Below are 15,582 nucleotides of genomic sequence, written 5' to 3'. Positions count from 1 at the left end.
TTGCGGAGCCCTTAAAAAAATGTTTTAAATTTAATAAACAACTCAAATCATTTATATGAAACTTGTAATGGATCTCATATTGTAATCCGTGCACGGTACATGCACCGTCTGTCTGTCTGAATAGCACCTCTCTGGAGGAAATGTGAAAAGGAAGGAAGTGTTTCAAACAGGGTAGTTGAGTTTCCACTGGACTTTTCCACTTAGCTTTGATTGCCATCCCATACACCACCACATTGTAAACGCAAACTTAAAATTCTCGACGACAAATTCTTCTCTCTGTGCTTCCTCTTCCCTCCCCTTCCTTTCCAGCTAGCCAGCAAATACCCTTCCTTCCTTTTCCTTTCCAGCTAGACAGGCAACAATGTACACAGCAAACCCCATACATGGTAAGTAGCGAGGAGTAGTAGTCCTGAACACTCACACACCTACTAACCGGAACAGATGAGACCAAATCTAAAAGAATCAAGCTCCCTTTGACGTCCCCTCCCATGGCCAAAGGACTCAAATCTTTGTGGCTATTCCTTTTCCTTTTCCTCTTCACAAACCCAGTTCTCTCCCAGCTCAATGAGTTCGTCTACAACGGATTCAAGACTCCCAACAACAACAACAACAGCATAAGCCTCAACGGCGTCGCAGAGATCCAACACAACGGTCTCCTCAAGCTAACCAACGACACCACCCGGCTAATCGGCCACGCCTTCTACCCAAACCCGATCCAATTCATAAACTCCACCGACGGTAAAGCCTTCTCCTTCTCCACCGCCTTCGCTTTTGCAATCGTCCCGGAGTACGCGAAGCTGGGCGGCCACGGCTTCGCCTTCACTATCTCCCCATCAAAGGACCTCCAGGGGGCCCTCCCCAGCCAGTACTTGGGAATTCTAAACTCCAACAACACCGGTAACTCCTCCAACCACATCTTCGCCGTCGAGTTCGACACCGTCCAGGACTTCGAGTTCAAGGACATCAACGACAACCACGTCGGCATCGACATAAACGGCCTGGTCTCGAACGCTTCGGTAAACGCTAGTTACTTCACCGAAGCCGATTCGACACCGCGTTTTTTAAACCTCAAGAGTGGGAAAACGATTCAAGCTTGGATCGACTACGACTCGACCACAAACCAACTCAACGTCACCCTTTCACTCTCCTCGACGAAACCCAGTTCGTCGATTTTGTCTTTCGATGTCGATCTCTCTCCTATTTTACAAGACACCATGTACGTGGGATTCTCTGCTTCAACTGGTCTACTCGCGAGCTACCACTATATACAGGGGTGGAGCTTTAGAATCAGGGGTGGACAAGCTTCGTCGCTCGATCTCTCCTTTCTCCCTTCACTGCCAGGTAAAAAACAGAGCCAGACGGGTTTAGTCATAGGGCTATCTGTGACCGTTACCCTCATCGTCGTTCTCTCAATCGGAGCGGCGTTTTATTTGATCAGAAAGATAAAAAACGCTGACGTTGTTGAAGATTGGGAGCTCGACATCGGGCCGCACAGATTCTCCTACAAAGAGCTGAAGCATGCCACGAGGGGGTTTAGAGACAAGGAGCTACTGGGGTTTGGCGGATTCGGCCGGGTTTACAAAGGAACCCTGCCGAAATCCAACACCCAGGTCGCGGTTAAGAGAATATCTCACGAGTCGAAGCAGGGGTTCCGCGAGTTCGCGTCGGAGATCGCGAGCATGGGCCGGTTGCGCCACCGGAACCTCGTCCAGTTGATCGGGTGGTGTCGACGGAGAACTGATTTGTTACTGGTCTACGATTTCATGCCTAATGGAAGCCTCGATAAGTATATTTTCGACGAACCAAAAGTGAATCTGAGTTGGGAACAGAGATTCAAGATTATAAAAGGGGTTGCTTCGGGTTTGCTTTACTTACACGAGGAGTGGGAACAGACCGTGATTCACCGAGATGTGAAAGCGGGGAATGTGTTGTTGGACTCAGACTTAAACGGCCGGCTCGGGGATTTCGGGCTCGCGAAATTATACGAGCACGGGTCAAACCCGAGTACAACCAGAGTGGTGGGGACGTTGGGGTATTTGGCACCGGAGCTAACCCGGACGGGGAAGCCGACAGCGAGCTCGGACGTGTTTGCTTTTGGGGCTTTGTTGTTAGAAATTGTGTGCGGGAGGAGGCCTATTGAGCCGAAGGCGATGCCGGAAGAGCTTGTTTTGGTGGAGTGGGTATGGGAGAAGTGGAAGCAAGGGGCGATTTTGGAAGTGGTGGATAAGAGATTGGGAGGGGAGTGTGATGAAATTGAGGTGGTGGTGGTGGTGAAGCTTGGGTTGATGTGTTCGAGTAGTGTGCCAGGGAGGAGGCCGAGTATGAGGCAGGTCATGAGGTACTTGGAAGGGGAGACGGGGTTGCCGGAGGAGCTGGCGCCGCCGGGTGAGTATGACGGGGGAAAGAGGGGTGGTGGTGGTGGGATTGAGTTTGAGGATTTTGTGCATTCGTATCCGTCGTCATCGGGGATGTTTGAGAAGGCGAGCCCACGCTCGTCGGTGGGGGAACGGAATGGGAATGTGGATGTTGAAACTGGGTTGAGTGTTTCGACTGTGTCCATCTCCGGTGGAGGAGATGGCAGGTAGCCAATGCTAGGTTTTTTTTTTCCCTCTAGTATATGTTTTATTTGTCTTAAATTGGGTTTTGGAATTCTGGCGCACATAAATTTTCATTCTTTTCTTGGGAATTGGATGGAGAGGAACTTGAAATTTGGCAGGATGAAATGGCGATCTGAAGCACAGTGGTTGTTAGTCTTTGTGTTCTTTTTCGGAAGAACAAACTGGTTTACGTTGGAAGGGTGGTTCTTGATGGAATTTGTAAATACGTTGCTGTCAATGGGAAGCATTTGAAATCCTTTTCTGTTGCAAATTAGAATTGTCGATTTAATCACATTGCCTCCCTCCCACTTCTCCATCACGCCCGGTTTGATGCAGATCGTTTAGGCTTTCACCGGAAGACTGCATGGTGGTCCGAGCAAAATTCACTAAGGCTTACTGAGCCTGTTTTAGAGGAATTTGTGGCTCCAAGCTCAAGAAATTTGCAAATAATATCTTTTCGTAGTGTTAGGAAAACAAACTACTCCAGTAGGTTAATAATAGGATAATGCGAGATTTAATCTCCATAGCACCCTCTTCTACAAAAGTATTGAAGGGATGTCATTTGGTTAAATCGTACAAGCCACTTTTAGACCATTTATATGGTACACGTAATTTCAAAGTGATTACCATGAAGCCGACGAAACTCAAACCATTAGGCAAGGCCTTGGCTTGCAACTTATTTTCTGGAAGTTCAATTTAATATACCAGTATTAGGTCATCTACCACTAAAAGAATTTAAAGGCCACAGAAAAAAGAATGTAAAGCAGAAACCTAGGTAAAAAAAAAAAAAACCTAAAAAAATCGCATACAAAAAGCTAGTTCTAAATCTCATTTCAGGCCAACAAAATTCTCCGCGACAGAAACATCAAAATAGAAACCTCACGGTAATGCAAAAACTAGCACCGGTTACATATGTATCACGCTTCAAGCTTCAACTTGGGGAAAGACGTCTTTGTTCCTCTAACCAATACTGAGTTCACCATGCATTGGGCTGGTTTTAAGCCTCACAAGGATTCCAACTAGATCTTTACTCTCAGATCATTGTAGTCTCCAACTTCCTGTTTTCACCAAACTAAAATACACGACTGGTTTAGCTTTAACAACATGTGTGATCCCTAACTCCAAAAATACAGGAAGTATCTTCGCAAAGTAGATTCCCCAAAGTAAACTATCCACTGCAGCCAAAAGAAAGAAAGACCAGAACTAAAAGAAGCATTTTCTGCAGTGTCTACTGGCTTACTACATTCTCTTAACAATTTTCCTCTTCTCCCCCTTTCACTCTTTCAAAGATTTCAAAATCATCAAATCCTGCAAAACCATAACTAGAATTAATTTATTTCGCAACAAAGCAAAGAAGATGATGTTACAAAAAGACTGTTATTACCTTCACCTAAGTCTTCTTCATCATCAGTTGATGGGCCCTTAGAAGCATTGTGTTCCCCATAGACGGGTCCACCGTCATCCATCTGAGCTCCCAAAGTCTTCTGACCGTCCTTCCTTCTCCATTACCCAGTGCCCAACGATACCCATGAATTCACATGAAATGGGGTTCACTGTGTCATGTTCTCTGTCCTTCCGAACCCTGTAAAGGATCAGTTAGGAAGGGCCTTATCTCTTGCACTTTAAATACTTTGTGTGGCCTATGAAATGAAACGTTCATGTTACTCTACACTTGCATTTACCTCATCGCGAGTTGTAGTGAACAAAAACAAGGTCACTAAGCCTCTGATGCTCACTACAGTTTTTTCGTATCATGTGTTTTTTTGAAGAGTTGGCCGGTTTGGCTCACAGCCGATCAAACTGCAAGTTTGACTGAGAGTATGGATGGCCAAACGAGCCAAATTCGGGTATCCCCATCCATACTTCAACCACCACTCATCTACAGAGAATCAATGAGTCTAAGAATCAGACAAGAAAGTCACATAAAAGGCAGAAAGTACAGTTTTGAAACAAAATCGGTTGGCCAAATACCCATAGAACACAGTTTTGAAACAAAATCGGCTGGCCAAATACCCATAGAGTACAGTAGTGCATAGGCTTTGTGATAATCCCTGTCTTCCCTTCCCTCAAAAAAAGTAAATAATAAATTCAAAAATTTACAACTAACCACTGCATGCAACCTAGTTTCCAGAATAAAAAACAGTGCAGTGAACGATGATAGTGTTAATTGGTGGGATCCACTTATTCCGTTACAATTGATGTTAACGAGAACCAGTTTTCGTGCTTGTTGGCTTACTCGGTTGAAATGCAAGTATCAAGCACTCTCGATTGAAAACATATTGGATTAACTTGATAAAACTATAACATCTAGCTGCAAATTACCCGAACATTTACCCAATTCAAAACCTAGTTTAACTCTTACTTCTAGTGGAACAATATGTCATGGTAGAACACATATAAATTTGGGTACACCAACTGCAGCAAACTACCATCCGAAACAAGCTTCCAATAAACTTGTCCAACAACTCCAATTGCTACAAAAAAAAAAAAAAATATATATATATATATATATATATCTTTGTGTTGTCAGGAAACAGCTCCTGCAACCATCGATATGATTAAAATAAATTAATGTTTGTTAGGGAAAAACATTAACTGCAAAAAAAACGTGAAAGAAATAAAGTGCATGCCAATTCTACTAGAACTAGTCAACAAAGCATGTCTATCAAACAAACGAACAAAGCATGGGTGGTGTCTTAAGGCTCCCAATAAGATGTCGGATATTCTTCAAAGTTGCAAGTTGTGAAGAAACTAGTAAAGCAAGCAAACAGAACCATTATAAAAAAAAATCCAAACTTTGCATTTTGTAGAAGACCCTCACCAGGTAGTAAAGTGTCTCTGGTTCGAATCGCCATCTTCCACCCAAAATCCCTGACAGCATGCTGGTAAGAAGTTGTCTCTTTCACTATTTGTCCTGGATTTTTGGGTCAGGAACCAACTTCTCTATGCAATCATACACGGATGAAATATTTTGATGATGTACATCTCCTTCAATGCTATAGAACAATTTGGGATTGAGGTAGAAGCCTGCAGCAAGAAGAAGGTGGCGCTGTAGTCTGTGATCGATTATATTCCAATAAGCTTAAGTAATCTTTCTTATCAGCTAGCTGTTTCTTGATTGATTCTTTCGCTCTATAAAACCCCGCATAAACATACCCCATCACAGGCCTCTCCTCACTCCCAACTAACCTCAAAAGTTGCAGGAGTGGATTTGTTGAACGGAATATTAATATGCACGATGACCAAAATCGCTGACTACTGTGATCTAACATTGCAAATCCCTCTGATGTTTTTTTTTGAACGAGCGCACTCAATGCACTCATCTGAAGTAACCATGGATTGCAAATTGTGTTTGACGTTCACCATCCGTTTCATTGTAGTAAAGTCTGTTGCGACACAAGTAGCTCCTATATCGATAAAATTAACACCAAAAGTATACCTTCTCATGATATTCAAAACAACACTATGGTCTCTTTCTGACAATTTTCTTTTCAAACTTTCTTTTCTACTAACATAGATGAAAAGAATCTTTAAGTGGAGGGATGTCAAGGTGGGCTGTATGATTGCTTGCTTTGAAATTTGCTCTCCTTTTTGCGTGTAACGAGGATCTTACCAACATTATCCAAATCTTTTATTGCCAAAAGGACCGAAAAGCATGTCATTACTTTTATCCTAGTACTCATATCTTCCTTTGTTTAGCTGGAGAAGTAGATGATGGATAACATTTAAGCTTTCACAAAAGGGTTTTTTTAGGCTGTTGTTAGCTTTAGGAAAATCTAAACATCTCGAGACATTTTTTTCGCACCTCACACTTTCAAGCAATTTTTTAACACATTTTTAAGCACTTTATCGAGCAGGAGCTAGGCTAATGAGCTTCAATGAATTCCCTAAATTAACAAGGGTGCTTGTAAATGCGTCTCGCCTTTCCTCCACGTACACCCACTTTCTATAAAAGCCATAGCACCTCTTATAAAAGAGAGAGTGGGACTGAAGAGCAAGAAATGGGGGGTACTTTAGTCTGAAGCATCCATAGAAAAATGAGAAACTGCTGCTGATCATTGTATTCCCCCGCCTCTTTTTCAAAACCATTAGTCTTTCTACACAAAGCGGTTGGAAAAGGAGTTGCAAAACCTCTCTCTCTCTCTCTCTCTCTCTCTCTCTCTCTCTCTCTCTCTCTCTCTCTCTACCATTATTCAGAGCAAATGCCAACTTCCTTGCATCCCTTCTTCCTCCTCATCTTGTTCAGTTCCGTCTTCTCTGCAGGTATACGTCTCTCTACGTATTTGTGTTTTGCGTGTGTGTGTGTGTAAGAGAGAGAGAGAGAGAGAGAGAGAGAGAGAGAATCACAAAGACATCCTATGTTAAATCCCCATATCCTCAACCAAAACTGAAATTCTCGATGACCACTTTTTCTCCATTTCCAATACCTACGTATTTCACGACCAACTAAATGCAATTCTCACTAATACTTAACCTTTTGATGTTTGTTTGCAGATGAGATCCAACTCATAATCGTGAACAACTGCAATGAAACCGTATGGCCCGGTATCCTCGGCACGGCAGGCCACCCCACTCCAAACAATGGCGGTTTCCGCCTCTGCAGCGGTGAAGAAGCAGTGCTCCAACTTCCCAACCGGTGGTCCGGAAGAATCTGGGGGCGGCAAGGTTGTTGCTCCGACCAAAAAACCGGTAAATTCTCTTGTCAAACCGGGGATTGCTCTGGCCTCCTCCAATGCATGGGCACGGGCGGAATTCCACCCGCAACCCTAGTCGAAATGACACTCGGGACCCCCAAATCACCCCTCCACTTCTACGACGTCAGTTTGGTTGACGGTTTTAACCTTCCAGTGTCTATGGTTCCAATCGGTGGTGGCATTGGGTGTGGGGTGGCGGCATGTGAGGCAGATTTGAATGTTTGTTGCCCTTCCAATTTGGTGGTCAAAAGGCAGGGGAAGGTGGTTGGATGCAAGAGTGCTTGTTTGGCTTCTAAGTCTGATAGATATTGCTGTACAGGGGGATATGCTAATCCAAAAATGTGTAAGCCTACGCCTTTTGGACATCTTTTCAAGGCAATTTGCCCTCGGGCTTATAGCTATGCGTATGATGAGGCTACGGGGCTGAAGACGTGTAGGGCTCCGCGGTATGTCATTAGTTTCTGTCCTCCGAAATGATGGAAGGTTTCGGCGTGTGTTATCTGTTATTTTAGCTGTTCTGGGGCTTTCTGTTTGAAGTTGATAGTAGTAAAAGTACTTGATTATGTGATTTGTGGTTGAATTTTCTGGGGATATGAAATCGTAGTGGGGAAACCGGATATCTGGTTATTTCTAAAATGAAGAGTTGGTGGAAGCATAATTGGTCTTCCCTTCTTTATGATTTGTCTGAATATTTGCTATTTCTGCCTTAAGATAAATTATTTTGTTATAGATCAGATTGGTTATAGTCTCTTTTCCTATGCACAAACAAGCGACACAATATCACAACTGAAAACTACAATGCACATATGCATGGTAACAACAAAATATTTTGCTTTTTTTTTTCGTTCTAACCAGCAATAAACAGAAGAGGCATCCATGTTAATAAGATAAGAAATTGAATTACCTGTAACCAAAACCAAAAATAAAAAAATGAAGACGATCAAATACAACCCGGCAAGATTAAGAAAAAGATCTTTATGGATCAAAATTATCAAATCTCACACATCTGAAAAATCCTGGCCTCTCCTAATATGATGTTGGCTGACTCTATAAATAATTTTGGTAGTCATTCGTCTCACTATATTTTCTAAACAAGACAGACAACTGCCAGGATTGCCTAAGAACAATTATAAATGTGAGGAACCCAAGAATGACAGACTTTCAAGCTATTTAGTGCAAAATCCATAGATCCACAAAAGCAAATTTACTCACGAGAAAGAAACTAAAAGGAACCCAAGAATGATGGCTTTCAAGCTATTTAGGGCAAAATTCATAGAACCAATTTCAGTGGTCATCGAGGAAGACGATCAATTGGACCTAATTTGGCAAATTGCAAAGCTTTACCAAATATCTTGGTTCTTTACAGGAAACTAGTGTATTTACTTGTCTGCTATATCTACAATAAAAACTCAAAATTGCAGAGAGAACATTACCAATATTTGTTAGTCTTTGCTGATTCTATGGCATACCATGCCCACTGCAACATTTACATCCTCATCTGCGTTGACACTAATTGGGATAGGGGTTCGGGTTATCTGCTGCAAAACAGGCAGTGCAATGGGAGAGGGCGAGGTCCACATCAGGCTCGTTGAGCTAATGAGAACTGTTCATTTTGTTGGCCAGTCGAGTTGATTACAAGTGAAAACGAGATCAATAGCTAGATGATTAGATCACATTTATCTCGAAAAAAGAGAACATAAGATGTAATTTTGAGAACAAACTACCTCCCAAATGTGATCCCATCAAGTAGCTATCATTACCCAATCACTCTGATTCTTCGCATAAATTACTTTCTCGACAAAGACTACAAAATAAATGGTTTTCATCAGCACATTGGCCCCAAAGTGGGCCCTACCTTCCCTCATAGCACACCTTGCTTCATATAAAGCAGTAAGGCACAACAGGTAGCCCAGAGCTGGATAATTAGTTTAGTGGAGGCATTGAACCTGACTCATTCTCAAGTTTGATTTCAGTCTTGATGTCGAGCCCATCATTCTCTAGTTTGATTTCAGTCTTTATGTTGTCGAGCCCATCATTCTCTAGTTTAATTTCACTCTTGATGTTGTCGAGCCCATCATTCTCTAGTTTGATTTCACTCTTGATCTTGACGAGCCCATCATTCTCTAGTTTGATTTCGCTCTTGATCTTGTCGAGCCCATCATTCTCTTGTTTGATTTTACTCTTAATCTTGTTGAGCTCGTCTTTTAAAGCTGATAATGGCAAGTGTAGCTCCATTTTTTCTTTGTTCCAGAGACTCCTTTCTTGATCCCATTCTTCTTTGATTTCATCGGCCCTCTCTTGTAGTCTGTTGCGCTCACTGCTAATGAGATTCATCTCATCCACACATCGATCACCTGTTGGAATTGGTTCATCAAACCATTGGAAGAAATCACATTGCTGCCAATCATACGAAACAAAATTTGATTAGAATACAAGTATGGAACAATAATGCAGGTTGATTAAAGAAAGGGAAGAAGGGAACAGGAAAAAATAGACTTACATTGTTTCGACGTTTGGGACAGTTATAGAAGTACCTATTAGGGTTCTTGGAGGTCATTGAGAGTCTTAGTTTTGCAAGACGCCCACAGAAACATATCACTTCAGAATTTTCAGGTGAACTCATAGAGGAACCTTCAGGTGAACTCATAGGGGAATCTTCATAGGAACTTATAGGGGAATCTTCAGGGGAACTCATCGACATCGTCTGAAAAGTAACACCTGCTGAAGTAGGATTGGACTTGTTCACTGGTTTGATTTTACTCTTGATTTTGTTGAGCTCGTCTTTCACAGCTGATAGTTGCGAGTTAAGCTCCGCTCTTTCTTTGAACCGTAAACTCCGTTCCTGACCCCGTTCTTCTTCGATTTCATTGATCCTCTCTTGTAGTTGGATGCACTCAATGCTAATCAGATTTATCTGGTCCACATGTTGATTGTCAGTTTGCATTGTTTCATCAAACCATTGGCGGAACCCGCATTGCTACCAATGATACCAAACAAAATTCAGTTATGATAGACAAAATATAAATGTTGACTGCAACAAAAGAAAGAGAAGGCGGAGATAAAAACAAAAATTCTACAACCACACCCAAATACACACCCTCTCACAAAACACAAGGGTCCCACACACACTACACACTATGCAGTGTGTGTGGAACCCTTGTGTTTTGTGCGAGGGTGTGTATTTGGGTGCGTGATTTTGGGTGTGGTTGTAGCATCTCATAAAAAAATTCCTAAAGGACATACATTATATTGACCTCTGGGGCAGTTATAGAATAACCTATAAGGGCTCCTGTTCCTTGATATTATTAGTTTTGCAGGAAGCCCACATGAGCATATCAGTTCCGAATCGTCGGGGGAACTCATCGGGGAATCTTCATCAGAACTCATAGGGGAATCTTCATGGGAACTCATCGGGGAGTCATCATCGGAACTCATGGGGGAATCTTCATGGGAACTCATAGGGGAATCTTCAGGTGAACTAGTAGGGGAACTCATTGACGTCGTGTAAAATGCAAATCCTGCTGAAAATAGGACATTCTTCAGTGAGAAATTGAAGCTGTTGAAGAACAAAGGAGAAGGTTTATCCGTTTACCTCTATTGCGAGAATCTCAAACAAATTTCCGCTTGCTTGATTACGAGCTCCTACACATGCATTCAATACCAACCCATCAGATGAGAGATTATACAAGTTGTAAGGCACAAAAAAAAAAAAAACCCTAAAAGGAGTAACCAAGGAAGAGAAGAAGTGTCTTTAACCAAATGGAAGCAACAATCTTTTTATCTCTCTCACTCTTCATTAACCTTTTTTCATCTTCTCGTAGGTTCTCCCTTCTACATACAAAGTTTGTAAGCCATAACAAAAGGAGAAAAGGCCACAAGTTAGAGTAATAGTGATTTTTCCTACCCACAATCATCTCTAGACTCTACCCAAATGGGTGTACATTTTCTCCATGAAAGCCTTATATAGACGAATTTATATAACTTATATAGCTTCAATATAGTTCGATAATATGATTTTGAAACTATAATCTTCGTAAACTAAATTCAATCGCTCCCATATCATGAATTTGTGGAGGGTTTAATACCCAAAAAAAAAGAAAGAAAGAAAAGGAATGGAATGGAAACACAAATTAGAAAACCTAACTAGGGTAGCCTAAGTTTGGATTCGTGTTTTTTTTACTCATCTTTGTGCGCAGGAATGAGAAGTGTGTAAGTCCATTACCTAACTTTAGTCTCCTATAGGCCTCCATATATTGTTATCAATGAAACTACCGCTTCCTACAAAAAAAAAAAAAAACCATGCTTGTTAACAAAAAGAGAGAGAGAAAGAATAGGCGACAGAAACTAACCTAACTTATTTTACTTCACCGTTTGCTATCACTCCACTAGTTCATCCACAAAACGATGACAAGAAAAAAGATCACAAAAACATGAATCTTATACAAACTCAGAGACATTCACTTGCATTCGAGAAAACCAAAGAGAATGTACATATATTTATGTGCGGATGTATGCGTATATAACCACCATTTGTCCCCGAAATCGAGAAGCAACGAAAGATTGGTGATACATTCATACAAACACAACTGCATACATCGATGATTCATGTTTATATACACATATATACGAGAAGAACAGAAGAAAATCGACCTGGTGCTTTTACTAGAACAGAACAGGGGGTGCTGCGCTTGACTCTTTTGGGGATAGAGATCGTTGTAGTTGGTTATGATTCATGAACTGCAGGGTTGTCAATACCGCTCCGTACCGGCCGGTACATCCCTTTTTTGAAAAATCCGGTACCTTCAAGGTCTAATTCCATATCGCTTCATGTTCCGGCGTGTACCAGTCGTATCGGGGAAGAGAGAGAGAGAGAGCGGGGGGGGGGGGGGGGGGAAGAAGACAGAACTAGGGTTAGAATAATGGGATATGCCCAACACGTGTGTATTAAATTTTTTAAATTTCAAAAACAGTTGGCCTTGTTCGTTTAATAACTTTGCGTATTTTAGTTTTGGTAGCGGGTGGAGAGAGAAATAGAGTAACGATTGAAGAGAGGGGTAATGATTGGAGAGAGATAGAGAGAGAAATTAAATTAATAATTGGAGAAATATGGTAATGATTGAAGAAAGATATAAAATAATGATTGAAAAATAAAATTAAAACAAAGTAAATATGTTAAACGAATAAGGCCGCTATTTTTTGAAATTTCGAAAAAAAACTCTAAACTCTGACACTCTATTTTGCTTAATTTTACTGTAGCACTTTTTGTTCTTATTTAAATTTTTTTTTACATTTGCTAGTATTACATTAAATTCCTTTGTGGATTACTTTTTATCCAAATATTTTTAAAAATTACCAGTTTTTAGAAAGAAAAAAAAAGTCAAATAGTTGACTTTTTTTGCTAAAAATTGGTTATTCTCCAAAATCTTAGGGTAAAAATAAAAAAATTTATTTTTTTAATTTGTCTTGGCGAGACAAAACGGAAAATCAAAAAGATAAGACGCAAAACTAATAAATGCAAAAAAAAATTCAAATAAAAATAAAACAACAAAAAAGTCTTAAAAGTTCTCAGTGAAACGCCCCCCCATTGCAATGTACTTCCAAACTTCAGTCAATTCTGCTCGTATCAAAGTCTCCAAACTTCACAAACAGTTGGCCCCCCCAACACGTGTGTATTAAATTTTTTAAATTTCAAAAACAGTTGGCCTTGTTCGTTTAATAACTTTGCGTATTTTAGTTTTGGTAGTGGGTGGAGAGAGAAATAGAGTAACGATTGAAGAGAGGGATAATGATTGGAGAGAGATAGAGAGAGAAATTAAATTAATAATTGGAGAAATATGGTAATGATTGAAGAAAGATATAAAATAATGATTGAAAAATAAAATTAAAACAAAGTAAATATGTTAAACGAACAAGGCCGCTATTTTTTGAAATTTCGAAAAAAAACTCTAAACTCTGACACTCTATTTTGCTTAATTTTACTGTAGCACTTTTTGTTCTTATTTAAATTTTTTTTTACATTTGCTAGTATTACATTAAATTCCTTTGTGGATTACTTTTTATCCAAATATTTTTAAAAATTACCAGTTTTTAGAAAGAAAAAAAAAGTCAAATAGTTGACTTTTTTTGCTAAAAATTGGTTATTCTCCAAAATCTTAGGGTAAAAATAAAAAAATTTATTTTTTTAATTTGTCTTGGCGAGACAAAACGGAAAATCAAAAAGATAAGGCGCAAAACTAATAAATGCAAAAAAAATTCAAATAAAAATAAAACAACAAAAAAGTCTTAAAAGTTCTCAGTGAAACGCCCCCCATTGCAATGTACTTCCAAACTTCAGTCAATTCTGCTCGTATCAAAGTCTCCAAACTTCACAACATTTCATCAATTAGTCCACGCGTTTTTTTTTTTTTTTTGATCCGCAAAAAACGCCTCTACTGGCTTTCATTAAAGTCCAAGTTTAACACTGATACAAGAGATAACGGTGGATTTGAAATCCAATTACAAGGTAGAGAATTACATAAAGCAAGAGAGGCTACTTCATGCGCGACCTTGTTGGCGGACCGTCGAACCCATTTGAAGAGAACCGTTCCTTCTTTGGCATACTGCCGGATGTCCAACACCAAAGCTCTAACATTCCACGGTGGTACCAATTCAGAGACACTAAGAGTTATCGCTTGCTTGTTATCCAGACTCCACTACAACCTCTTTCATTCCCAGCCTAAGAAGCATTTCACAAGCAGCTCTAATTGCATACAATTCTCCACCAAGGCTGGAGCAAGCACGCACTGTTTGTGCTGCCCCTTCCACCACTTTTCCCCTCCAATTCCGAAGAACCACAGCGGCTTTGCTGGCTTTCTTGGTGACTGAAATTGCAACGTCACAGTTGGCTTTAAACTTCCCAATGTCCGGAGCCCGCCAAGAGGATACTTCCTCTTGGGCTAAAGGGTTATCCATATGGACTGTAGTAATCACTGGAATATCAACACTTTCCATCTCCGCATGACGAATGGCTGCAATGGTTTTTTGAGGATTAACCATCGCACAGTTGAACACGTAATCGTTCCTCCCTTTCCAAATGTTCCATGCAATAGTGGCCACCTTGCCCATAAACTCTATTCCAACTTTCGAGCCCAATTTCTCAATCATATCAGCTGCCCATTTTGCAACAGTAGAATTACCCCCAAGATCTCCAAAAGGTTTAATATTGCATCCAAACCAAACCAGATTAGCCCAAGAGCAATAAAAAAGCATATGATCAATGCTCTCCTCCCCACTGTCACAAATGGGGCAAACATTGTCTCTAGCACATTTCCTCTTGAAAAGGTTTCCTTTGGTTGCTAAAATATCCAAACAGGTTCGCCACCAAAAGTTTTTTATTTTGTTCGGCACTTTCATCTTCCACAGTACCTTCCAAAAATCCTTTCCAAGCTTGAAGGAGGGGCTAGGCTTGGAGTGTCCCCCTTCCATAAGATTTTGATGAGCTACATGGTACCCCGACTTGACCGAATATCTTCCGTTTGAGTTGAAGTGCCACACCAATTGGTCTGCTCTCTCCGCATGGGAAATGGGAATATCCTTCACCGCATTCACAACTTCTGGTGGAACCTCCTTTTCCAATTTCTGAATGTCCCATTGTCTAGATTGGGGATCAATAATGTCGGCAACCCTTTCAATGGCACTGTTGGAAGGTTTAATCACTGGGACCTTGAAATTTGGGAGCGAGGGAATCCATGCATCATTCCAAAAGTCAATATTTTTTCCGTCTTGGACCTGCCACCTGAGGCCTCTAAGCAAGAGATTCCTTCCATGAAGAAGGCTTAGCCAAGCCCAAGATGCTCGAAAGCCCCGTGAAGCTCAAAGAAACGAGGTTTTAGGGAAGTAAATCCCCTTAAGGACTACAAGAAATTTTGCTTTTCACGGCATTTTATAAATGCCGCTAAAAGTTCAAAAAATGCCGGTAAAGAGTATTACCGGCATTTATAACAAATGCCGTCTAGGAGTGTGTCGGTAATGGTACAAATGCCGGTAAAGGTCTTTATAAATGCCGGGAATAGATGGACTCATTTGCGGCATTTGTACAAATGCCGGGAAAAATTGTACCATATAAGACAAAATGCCACATGGGCGCCTGCATGGCGCCCATGTGTCACCCCACGTGTCGCTTGCATATCACCCACGTGGCGCTTGTGTGGCGCCCGCGTGTCAAGCAAATTTTTTGTGAAGAATTTGCTTGCCCCAAGATTCGAACTCGTGACCTTTGCCTCGTGCGCGCATGTAGCTACCAACTAGGCTAG

At 41.0% G+C, this 15,582-nt stretch overlaps 3 protein-coding genes across 9 annotated transcripts; 2 read left to right on the top strand and 1 right to left on the bottom strand.

The window, feature by feature from the left end:
- Window positions 1–178: 178 nt before the first annotated feature.
- Window positions 179–2,868, top strand: LOC131320428 (L-type lectin-domain containing receptor kinase S.4-like). Its single transcript, XM_058351131.1, has one exon. The coding sequence runs from the start codon at window positions 489–491 to the stop codon at window positions 2,583–2,585; it is 2,097 nt and encodes a 698-aa protein (XP_058207114.1). The 5' UTR covers window positions 179–488; the 3' UTR covers window positions 2,586–2,868.
- Window positions 2,869–6,139: 3,271 nt separating this feature from the next.
- Window positions 6,140–7,967, top strand: LOC131320430 (thaumatin-like protein). Its single transcript, XM_058351140.1, has 2 exons — window positions 6,140–6,860; window positions 7,092–7,967. The coding sequence occupies exons 1-2, from the start codon at window positions 6,800–6,802 to the stop codon at window positions 7,766–7,768; spliced, it is 738 nt and encodes a 245-aa protein (XP_058207123.1). The 5' UTR covers window positions 6,140–6,799; the 3' UTR covers window positions 7,769–7,967.
- Window positions 7,968–8,587: 620 nt separating this feature from the next.
- LOC131320429 (uncharacterized) lies at window positions 8,588–12,204 on the bottom strand. Of its 7 annotated transcripts, none has more exons than XM_058351136.1 (6): window positions 11,942–12,202; window positions 11,514–11,569; window positions 10,884–10,933; window positions 10,535–10,809; window positions 9,792–10,268; window positions 8,588–9,688 (listed from the first exon to the last, which is right to left on the bottom strand). In XM_058351136.1, exons 4-6 carry the CDS (start codon window positions 10,784–10,786, stop codon window positions 9,215–9,217), a joined length of 1,203 nt encoding a protein of 400 aa, XP_058207119.1. In that variant the 5' UTR covers window positions 10,787–10,809; window positions 10,884–10,933; window positions 11,514–11,569; window positions 11,942–12,202; the 3' UTR covers window positions 8,588–9,214. The 7 variants fall into 7 exon arrangements, with proteins under 7 accessions (XP_058207119.1, XP_058207121.1, XP_058207118.1 ...); XM_058351138.1 differs by lacking the exon at window positions 11,514–11,569 and adding an exon at window positions 11,048–11,122 and having other exon boundaries at window positions 10,535–10,812; XM_058351135.1 differs by lacking the exon at window positions 11,514–11,569 and adding an exon at window positions 11,048–11,122.
- Window positions 12,205–15,582: the final 3,378 nt, after the last annotated feature.

Source organism: Rhododendron vialii, chromosome 3a, assembly GCF_030253575.1.
Source record: "Rhododendron vialii isolate Sample 1 chromosome 3a, ASM3025357v1".
In the NCBI taxonomy this organism is placed as follows: domain Eukaryota; kingdom Viridiplantae; phylum Streptophyta; class Magnoliopsida; order Ericales; family Ericaceae; genus Rhododendron; species Rhododendron vialii.
This window is presented reverse-complemented; position numbering and strand designations above follow the sequence as displayed.